This window comes from Epinephelus moara, chromosome 9 (assembly GCF_006386435.1).
Source record: "Epinephelus moara isolate mb chromosome 9, YSFRI_EMoa_1.0, whole genome shotgun sequence".
Taxonomy (NCBI): Eukaryota; Metazoa; Chordata; class Actinopteri; order Perciformes; family Serranidae; genus Epinephelus; species Epinephelus moara.
In genome coordinates, this window is record NC_065514.1 from 27,574,649 (window position 1) to 27,585,677 (window position 11,029).

Here is an 11,029-nt window from a genome sequence, read left to right on the forward strand (position 1 = left end):
AGGCCAACAGGCAATATTAAACACTGTAGGACTACCAACAGGGCTGTCAGTGACCAGTGAGTCACGAGGCACAGAGTTGCTGTTTAGGTGTGAGCAGATCACGCAGGCTGATGTTTTGAACAAATGACAAACAGCCAAACGCTGTGTCAGTGGTGTCTGAAAAGGTGTTTGATGCAACCAGGCACCTAATACAGTGTTAGAAAAGCAGCTTGTGCTAAAAACCAAACAACCAAAAAGCATCAACTGCATTAGTTCAGTGGTTTTCATTATGTCTTTAGTTCCGAAGTGTGACAACCACCATCAAGTGACACTTCTGAGCAAGGCAGAAGTTTCTGCCGAAGAATGTCAAGGTATGTAACATCCTAACATGTCTGAGATAAAAGAACAACTAAAGTCATCAACTGCATTGTTGTTCGTCAAAATTCTAGTACTAGTATTTCAAAAACAAAGAAAAACATTGTTCTTTGTCACCTGACTGGCTTACAACTGCCTTTGCAACTGATTTAAAAATGTTACAGTGAAGTTTTAAAGGGACAGTTCACCCCAAAATCAAAAACACATATTTTTCCTCTTTTCAGTATTGTAATTTATCAGTCTTGATTGTTTTGGTGTGAGTTGCAGAGTGCTGGAGATATCGGCTGTAGAGATGTCTGTCTTCTCTCCAGTATAATGGAACTAGATGGCACTCAGCTTGTGGTGCTCAAAGCGCAAAAAAAAATAGAAATAGAAAATTCAACAGCCATGTCTCTTATCAGAAATCATGACCTGGTTACTCGAGATAATCCACAGACCTTGTTGTGAGCAGTTTCAAGTAGGGACTATTTTCTTTCTAGTTAGCCACACCTACCAACCACATCACTGCAATGAAGGAGTGCATCTACTGCTAGCACAACTGAGCTAGCTATCACGACAATGAGCCTCGCGTGCATGGTTACACAAGAAAAGACATGGCTGGATTGACCAGCGAGAAGGTCCAGGGGCACACATGAGTTGGTGGGCACCTATTACCTGCCCCTTCCTCCCCCACTCATTATTCCCATGCTGGAGTATTACATGGTCCCATGTTTGCAATGCACAAATTTGATTAAACTCAAAGTAGTTTAGCAATATGCTCCATCTAAGCAAAGTATATGATTCTTTAAACTAGATTTTGATACTTGGACCCTCTTCAAGATAGGTCCTCAACATCAGGTTTATAAGCCTACATGATCAGCGCTCACCTTATGGATCTTTTTGTGTCAGTTTATACTGTGCTTTAGCAATACATATAATCATATACACAAACTTAATTATATTACCAAAAACTGAGCTGTGAACTTGGGGTTTTAGAGCCTTGTGGCAGCATTGCATTCAGAGATCATTCATAAATTCCCAGTATTGTACACACCTTCAACATCAAATAAATTCAACTTGTTTGACAACTTTTGTTGATAGAGACATGATGACAACGCCTCACACAATGTTGCTTGATGGGTTCACGATCCCGGAAGATACCGCCATAAAGAAAGTATTTGTCTGCTGAATGAGTGAAGTCTTACTGTTGAGAGTGTTTTAAAACCTGCTGACTTGAGGAATTAAGTGGTTTTGACGATGAAAGCTGTACAAATATATTTGTTGTTATATGTTGTTTTATCAGCCAGTGTCCCAGCAAATTCGTTTAATCCATTCAAAAAAGTGTTTGCCAGTGTCAAGAACCTGTGGAAGCAGATCTACAATCCAGGAGAAAGATGTGACTCAAATTGGATATCCTTCAGTGCAGAGGGTGAGTGTATGGGGCATCTAAATGTGAAAAGAGTTGCACTGTGTTTATAGAGCTTGTTTGAAACCAACTTAAGAGACAAACATTTGTAATTATTTAATTTTATATGTTGTCAACAGAAAAGACTTTAGTTGATATGTTTTATTTAATGTTTGTGTCCATTGTGTTGTATGATATCTATCTCTGAACCCCTGGCTGTGAACTGTGAGCTGTTCGGTTCTCGTCATAACTTGTTCAGTGAAGTTAAAACTATCCTGCTGACATCCTGCTGTGCAATGTCAAGGTCTTGAAGCTGACCTGGAAAGCAAACTGTTCGGACAGCACATTGCGTCTCGCATCGTCCTGAAAGCTGTGAGTGGATTCATGAGCGACGATAATCCAAAGAAGCCCCTGGTGCTCTCTCTGCATGGAAAGACTGGCGTAGGGAAGAACTTTGTCAGTAAACTTATTGCTGAAAACATCTACAAGAAGGGAATGGAAAGCAGCTTCGTTCATGTTTTCACATCTGAACTTCACTTCCCGCATCAAAGTAAATTGGAAACCTACAAGGTATGAAAAGAAATAGAGACAATTCAAACACAGTGACACTGTTTTGCATCAGCACCAGCAATAGCTGTGGTCAGAGGCATTATATTTTCAGGTTGTCCGTCCGTCTCATTCTCTTAAAAGCGACATCTCAAAAACACCTCAAAAAAGTGTCTTCACATTTGGCACAAACATACACTTGAAGTCAAAGATCACCTAATTAGATTTTGTTGGTCAAAGGTCAAGGGTCAAAGTAACTGTGACCTGGTTAGTCCTATTCCTGTAAACACAATATCTCAAGAAGGCCCTGTGGGAATTTCCTCCAGTTTGGCAAAAACATCCAATTGGACTCAATAATGTACTGCTAAGAATTTGGTAGTCAAAGGTCAAGGTCAATGTGACCTTGCATCCGTCTCATTCTGATGAATGCGTTATTTCAAGAATACCTTGAGCGAATTTCCTCAAATTTGGCACAAACATCGACTTGGACTCAACAATGAACTGATTAGATTTTGGCGGTCAAATGTCAAGGTCACCGTGACCTCAAAAAACATGTTTTTGGCCATTCCTCAAGAATTCCTACTCTAATTATGACAAAATTTCACACAAATGTCAAACAGGATAAATGATAAAGTGATGACATTTTATATCCAAAAGATCATCGTCAGTGTGACATCATAATGCTCTGCAGAAACACCTTTCTGGCCATCATTCAACATCATAACTCAGGAGCAAATGGGGAGACACCTGGTCAAATACTGATTTGGTGACACTTATTTTGGGTGCCCACCTTGAAACTGTAGCTTCTCTGCAGAAAGATTCATATTTGAAGGATTGTTTACAGTGAGTCTGGACACACATGGACACACAAACTGTCACTGCAACTTGACTGATATGTAGAGGAAAACAACCACGAGGTGGTGATTGTAGTTATGTTTGGTATGATTAAATATGCTATAATTATGTTAAATTTCTCCTCAGTCTCAGTTGCAGCAGCAGATCAAAGAAAATGTCACCAACTGTGCACGCTTCATGTTCGTCTTTGATGAGATGGACAAGATGCATCCTGGCTTGATTGACAGCATAAAGCCATACCTGGGGTACCACAGCAAGCTGGATGGTGTTTCTTATCGGAAAGCTATGTTCATCTTCCTCAGGTGAAAAGATGAACACGTTTATCTGACAGATCAGAATTTTATATTGAACAGCACAAAGAGACAATCTGGGCAAGAAAAAATAAAAATATGATAGTGACAATATTAACAGGGCATAGTTTCTGCTGATTGCGTATGTTCTTTGTTTTACTGCATTTGAGATATGTTTGCCCAAACTTTGATGTGCTGAGGCTGAAACACAAACATCAATTCACCACAGAACACAATTTACACTATCAGAGTCCATATTTTAACCTTCATTTCTAGTGTTCTGATATTTACTTGGCAAGGCCACAGAAATGCACTAAATGCTGCTGTTGCTGTATAATACCATTACTTTCAAATCACTTCTTAAAACTTCTCTTAAAGTCTTTTATTTATGTCAGCCCAAAGTTTCATTTTTCGGTTGTTTATTGTCCTGTTTTTGTCCTATTATATTGTACTTTGGGTGTTTTTATTTCATTCTATTTTATTCACCGTATGCCCTACTATTTTTATCATCATCAAAATGCCATTAAATCAACAGGGTTGCAAAATCCTGTAATGCATAAAACACGAGCAGCAACATTTTAAGGGACGGATATAATTATATATTGTTTTATGTTTGATAAATGTAAATTTGGTAGCAATCAGGCTAATTCTGTTTCCTGCTTAAATCCTCCTGCTAGTAACGCTGGAGGGACGAGCATTACACAGACAGCTTTGGATTTCTGGAAAGGAGGACGAGATCGAGAAGAGATTGAGCTAAAAGACCTGGAAACTTTGCTCTCTGTATCAGCATTTAACACCAATAATGGTGAGTAAGCTTATTTTGCCACACAAAAATAGATTCTATTCTTCTACCTTTTTCACTACCGGCAGTATCTCTAAATCTCTTCCAGGTGGCTTGTGGCATTCAAGTTTGATTGACAAGAACCTGGTGGACTTCTTTGTCCCGTTTCTGCCTCTGGAGTACCAACAAGTCATCCAGTGTGTCATGGCTGAGATGAAAGCCAGAGGACTGCGGCCAGACCTGGCTTTGGCGGACCGGGTGGCCAGAGATTTAGAGTATTTCCCCAAAGATGAGGGAGTGTTCTCTGTCCGAGGCTGCAAGACAATATGTAGAAGATTGCACTACTACATAATGTCAGCATCTGATGGACAAATATGAGTATAATGTGCACTTTCTTAAAACAAAAAGAAAGCCGGATGATGCCTTTTTCAGAAAAATGTCTACCCCAGTTTTAATTCACTGTTAAAAAGAAAACAAAAGTTGAGCTCTAAAAATGAATACATGTGTGCTAGTTGGTCTCTGCAGCTTTCAGGTATTACCAATTCTCTCTTTACCTTTACTTTAACAATAATGCCAACTTATCTGTAAGTGTGAAGCATTAAAGGGTTATTTTGCTGATTTTCAACCAGGTCTGTGTCACCGAGGTGTTGAGAGTGTTTGCAGATGAACTGTGTAGGTTTCCAATTAGTGAAGCAATAGCTTGACGCTCTAATCATCCGCTTCATCTTAATCCACATGTACAAAAAATCCACCGGACCACTCAACAACTGTTTACTTCAAAACTCAAAGATGGTACAGAAACAGTCGTCCATTTCCAAATCCACAATTATCCACAAAAAAAAAAGGTTTAAAAAAGGGATAAAAGATATAAGAGATAGGAGGTCAAAAAACTGTGCGGCTCCACTCTCACTCTCACTGCAATGAACTCTCTCAAATCCAAAAACTCCCCCTACTGGTAAGAGTGTAAAAAACAATACAATACAATAATAATAATACCCTTATCTTAAAAAACTGCACTTCTAAAAAAATGTGTTAAGGCACCCCCTGTGCTGCCAGCTCCTAGAGCTCCTAATCCATCCACCAGCCAAAATCCACCGGATGATGCAAAACATGTCAGTGATGACGCACAGGGCATCATCAGTGATGTAAAATGATGCGTTCCGCATCATGGATTTCTGCTCAAGGCACAGGTGGGGTGTTCGTGGTGCTGCTGGCAAGGGCAGTGCCTCGAAACCGTTCCTCTACAAACAGTCTCCACACCTTGGTGACACAGATCTGGTTGATAAGGTCCCTTTAATTAAGAAGCCATGCTGCTGACAAGTGTAGTCAACATTTTATTACAAAAGTAAAAAAAAAAAAAACTGAATAAGTAATCAACAAATCAACAGTTATCTGATTAATGTGTGTCCATGTATGTCCAGGGCAGGGACTGGTTCAATAATCTGTGTGTAAAAGGAGGTGTTGTAAGAATAATAAAGGTGCTGTGTGGCTTAAAAATGGAAAATCATCATCATATATGTATATGACCACTTGGGTGTGCATAAAATCATTACATAACATTTTGTCTGGATGGGAAATTCATAATGAGACATAAATTCATTGTATGCTAGAAGGTGATCTACTGAGTCGATAAGCTGTCCATCATTAAAGGGTCTTGTCTCTGTATGATCTGCCATCTTGCTGATTTCTCATTGTGACATCTCATGTGGTTCTGTGTGATTTAACCAACTTTAAGTCATGCCTCCTTCACATTAAACCCCTCTCTTGCAGTCCGCACACAAACCCCTCTCTCTATACTGCTTTCTTTCCTTATTGTAGGAGGTGAGCCAACACCCCTGAACAATAAACCATCTCAGCCAACATAAACTTATCTCTAGACAGAGGCTGGCCAGGGGCAATGAAAACACAGCTTTTGTAAGAGTGATCACCTGATCTGGCATGAAAAAACAGAAAAAAAAAGGAGAGAGTAAAATTTTTATGTGGCAATAAATTTCCAGTTACTCAACACATTAGGTAAGATTGTAGTCTGTAATTTTAGTGTGTGTGTGTGTGTGTGTGTGTGTGTGTGCGTGAGTCAGGCCTCGCAGCTCAGTCACCGGGTGAGTTCACTGGCTGAAAAAGAGAACGTCAAAAAAAGGAAAAGTGAGGCATATAGGGAAGAGACCTTGTTTCCTTTTGCCCTGAAGGTAAAGGCAGGTTGAGACGACCCCACCGCTGAGGCATACAGGAAATAGTCACACCCACATAGGCATGTCATTGGCTTTCATCCTGATCGTATGTATTGCTAACGCTCCTCCACTCAAAGAAAAGGATTAGAATTTTCCAGTCCTCCCACGTTTTCAGGGTTTGTCATCTGTCTTTTGTCTGGAATAAGAACTCCATAATCAGAACACATTGCAGCTCTGTAATTTTAAGTTTAGTCATCAGTGGAAATGGGATTTCTGGAAATGCAACATCCCAGGGCTGGGAAATAATTGCTTGGAGCCAAATGCAAGTCAAACAGGAGCAGGGAAGCCAAAAACAATTTGAAAAGAACATTTCACTCCTGATGCAACAAGTGATTTAAGCAGACTAACATACAGGCCACACATGCTGTAATCATGATCAGTATGAATGCATGACTGGGCGCTCTGCTGTCTGTCAGCACGTCTAGATGGCTTCCCAGCACCCTGCCCGGCCCCTCAGGATACAACTACAGCACAGCCAAAGGTCTTACATAATAGGTGGAGGAATGCTGGAGCTTTGCCGTGGACTTCTGGATCATCTCACTCTCACACACAAGCACGCACAAAGTGGGGCCCGGTCCCCTGTAACACCAGAACACACTGTCTCTGCACGACTAGGTGGAGCAAACACAATGATCTCTCACAATGACAATTTAAGGAGTGAATACTGAATTAACACACATTCAAGTGAACTTGGTTGCATGTGCCAACTGCTTTATTTTCTCCAAAAATGTATATAGGTGTTCAAAAAAAAAAAAGCACTGTATACATTACACTGAAAAATAAATATTATTACAATATTAAAAATAGCCTTGAAATGTGTTTTCACAGATAAAATTCTTCCACCAGTTTTGTTCTCTGCCAGTTGTTGCAGAATTCACTCTCAGTCCAAACTCTGTGTAACTTTCTTCTTCCTTAAAATTGACTTGACAGACAGTTTCACTCACTCAGTAAAAGCATCACATCGTGTTTTGCTGAGTGGTATCAAATCTCTCAACATACCCTCAGCCATCATGCCAGGATTCATTCATGTTTTTGTTGAACATAGTAAGCAAACAAATGTTAACACAACAGATGGAACATCCACACAGGAAACAGATGAAGCCACAGAGGATACAACACCAAACAAATGGTGGTCTGTGTTGTGTGTAAACCCAAAAAGGGCAGGCGGGGATGAACATATAGCACAGCAAAGTGTTGGAAAATACTCCAAAGTGGTTTTAACAAAATGTCTACAACTGTCTGTGAGTGAAATTCCATTAGGTCATTTCAACAAAAAGACAAAAATGAGCAACAACCTTCATTTGCTTTTTAAATATTACAGTACAGGATGACAACTTCAAATAACTTTTAAGACATTCTCACATTTCAGAGATGTAAATAGGACGATAACAATACTAACAAAGTCTCTCAAAACCAGGCTGTGGTGTAATCACACACCTTGTATTGCACTCTCACTGACATTCTTGTCTTTTATGTTCTCCCTCCCAGGAGGCCTCTCCGGTATCCTCCTCCTGCTTTCTCTGACCCAGGTCACGGATCGTAACTGCCATCTTTCCAGCCAGAACAACACCTCTAGTTCTCTCTTTGTGGATATTCAGGCATATGCTGCGACCACCGTGAGGATCTGCAGAGCCATAGAGAAACAAGGTACCTGTGCGACAATGTAGGCCAGAGAGCGAGTCGGTGCTCGCAGGGCCAACAGGTAGGCGATGCTGTGCAGCACACGACCCATGAAGAAGACAAGGAAGTGAAGGCGGGCCACAGCCAGTGAGGGTCCAGTCATGGAGTAGATAGCACCCAGGAAGAGGAAGGGGAGGATGTTCTCCATGTCGTTAAAATGAGCTCTATAGGAGGAAAAAAAGCATGAGTTAGTCACAAGTGTGTATGTGTATACACACACACAGCTGTTTTCAATATCCTGCAATGTTGTGATTCAGCTATGACGCAGTGAAGGGATGGCATAGTATAAAGTATTTCTCAATAACACATTTCAGTGATTTCAGTTCTGGATAATGTTGTGGTTTCTTCTGCATTTTTCTTGGAGAGTTGGTAATCTGACGACCCACTGAATTCAACTGATGAGTCATCTTAATGAGAAATTACAGAATCCACACTGTTAGATGAATTCTGTCATTTCTCATTAAGGTGACTCATCAGTTGAATTCAGTCTGGGAAAGCAGCAAGCGTCTGTGACTTTCTCCTATTGGCAGCCCAGTCAGACTGCTTATCAGCCACACTATTTTCCTGCCTCATGTCCACCCACTGGGATCCCAGTGGGTGGACTTTTGAATAATATTATTCAGGAAACCTGCCCTGTAAAAAGTTCTTGCAATAACAGCACATTAAAAGCAGATTACGAGGCTTGTAGACTATTCAAGTCCATCATGTTGTAGAAACTCACGAACATATATACACAACCGAGCCAGATCTCTAGATTTATATCAGGATTTGTCTGTAACTGTCAATACACAGTTTCCCATCAAAAGTGAAGGGATGGTCCAGGATACACAGACAGGGGAAAGTTTTTACTAGTAGAAAAACACTGGCTGTCCTCACAGCTGCCGCAGATCATATTCTGGACAAGTTAAAACAAAGCAGTGAGAGATAGCTGAAAGCAGTGAAGCACATTCATTACAGGCTGCCAGCTCTTGTTGAAAACCAACAGAGGGAATCGCATGATCTCACTGAAGAGTTGCATCTAAAGGGAAAATTTCACTGGAAGGAAAAAGCTTAATTAATAATAATAATAATAACAATAATAAGCACTTCCAGGAACTATTTTTGGCACGTGCAGGTCTATAAAATGTTAAGTACCCAGCCACAGATACCTCAGAAGCCTCATGTGGAAACTGCAGGCAAGAAGTGTATAGAAGTTATGATGCTAACAGTGGTGAAAAGTACATTTACTCAGGTACTGTACTGTAACTAGAAATATGAGGTTTTTTACATGAGGTTTTTCAGGTCATGGGAGAGATGGCGGCAGGTGGGGGGCAGGCAGGGGTGAGACGTCGAAAAATGGCGAACATAAGCGAAATGGTGGAGTGGAGTGTATGTGGAGAGCTTTAAAGTGAAAATGAAAAGGTAAAAACCACCTGGGGTGCTGTATGAAAACAGAAATTTGCAAATGTGGACATAGCCTATTCTCTAATTGTTTATTTATTGTTATTTTTTTGTTGGCAAGGTTGTTGATTTGTAATTAGCTCTTGTTGTTGTTACTAATAAATACAATTAATAAAAGTTAATGATGATGATGATGATGATGATGATAATAATAATAATGCCTAGGGCGCCAATTATGCTAGGTCCAGCAGCTAGTAAATTGGGATTTTAGGTAAAACATGATGCATTGTCATGGAGTTACATGGAGTTAAGACAAATAATAGGACTAATAAAATGCTACTAAAGTATGAGTGCATCACTATTTTAAAAGATCCAATATAGGATCAAGTATTTTCCTGTGCTGAGTACCATATTTTATACTTTTAAGTACATTTTGCTGTCGTACTTTAACTTGTAATGGAGTATTTTTTACATTGTGGTATTTTTACTTAAGTAAATACTTCCTTCACTGTGTGCTGCAGTAAAAGTGGATAACCTAGTCAAAATATAACTGACTGTGTGGTCTCTGATTTGACAGCAAGCTATTTCTACAAAATAAAGCCATGTCGTGACAGTGCCAGTTTCTGTACATACCTCCGGCATCTTTCCACGTCGGGATCCTCTCTGTGGAACTGTAAACCTCCGTGTCTCAGTGCGTCCTCAGGGTTGGCAAATGCCTTTCAGGAAAGAAAAAAAACTTTGGATCAGTGAACATTTCTTGGTGAAATTAATTATGAAATGATGTTGCTTTCTCCGCTTTGATCCTTCTTTCTAATCCATAGTCACTCACCTTTTTGCGCAGCCTTACTTGTCCCGTTATTATCGCTATCACGTACATTTTGATCACCAGAAGCACTCCGTAGAAAACAAAACAGGAGAAAACCTCATTTCTTATCATGACTGCCATGGCTTGGCTTTCTTTAATGATCCAAAGTGAACTGCGCTGAAATGGAAGAGGAGCTCTCAGGTTGGTGCGTGCGTGCGTAAAGCTGCTAAAAATGAGAGTGAGACGGAGAGGGAGGCTGTTATGTACTGTTGGTGATGCCTCCACCCACTCACGGTGGCGGGTTAAACGGAATGTTTCATTCATAATTCTGTGAATTCCAGACTGAACATTCAAATTTCTTGGCACGCCAAATTTGGAGCCCTGAGGGTATGGCCTACTTAAAAAGAGTCACATAGGCAATGGTGGCAGTATTCAGATCTTATTAGCTAGACCAGACCTTGTATTTTTTTTTTTTTTTTGAGTGTTTAGAGATCTTTTACTTCAACTTATGTACCACTTATATGGTTATGTTAGCATTATTGCAACTCACTTGCAAAAAAAAAAAAAAAAAAGAAGAAGAAGTTGCATCTATTTGATTTTAATTAACTGCACCGCCCGCTACTACGCCTTGTGACATAAATCAAACACACCCATCTTTTTTTGCGTCACCAACAGGTGCGCGCGCTCCATGAGCACGTTCAGCTCTGTTTGGCTAACATGCTAAAT

The 11,029-nt window shown here is 40.1% G+C and overlaps 2 protein-coding genes across 2 annotated transcripts; one reads left to right on the plus strand and one right to left on the minus strand.

Moving 5' to 3' along the window:
* Positions 1 to 268: 268 nt before the first annotated feature.
* Positions 269 to 7,981, plus strand: LOC126395986 (torsin-1A-like). The gene is made up of 6 exons (XM_050053789.1): positions 269 to 350; positions 2,043 to 2,308; positions 3,266 to 3,441; positions 4,107 to 4,234; positions 4,320 to 4,563; positions 7,927 to 7,981. The coding sequence occupies exons 1-6, from the start codon at positions 269 to 271 to the stop codon at positions 7,979 to 7,981; spliced, it is 951 nt and encodes a 316-aa protein (XP_049909746.1).
* ptges (prostaglandin E synthase) lies at positions 7,769 to 10,537 on the minus strand. The gene is made up of 3 exons (XM_050053076.1): positions 10,328 to 10,537; positions 10,132 to 10,214; positions 7,769 to 8,282 (listed from the first exon to the last, which is right to left on the minus strand). Exons 1-3 carry the CDS (start codon positions 10,442 to 10,444, stop codon positions 8,033 to 8,035), a joined length of 450 nt encoding a protein of 149 aa, XP_049909033.1. The 5' UTR covers positions 10,445 to 10,537; the 3' UTR covers positions 7,769 to 8,032.
* Positions 10,538 to 11,029: the final 492 nt, after the last annotated feature.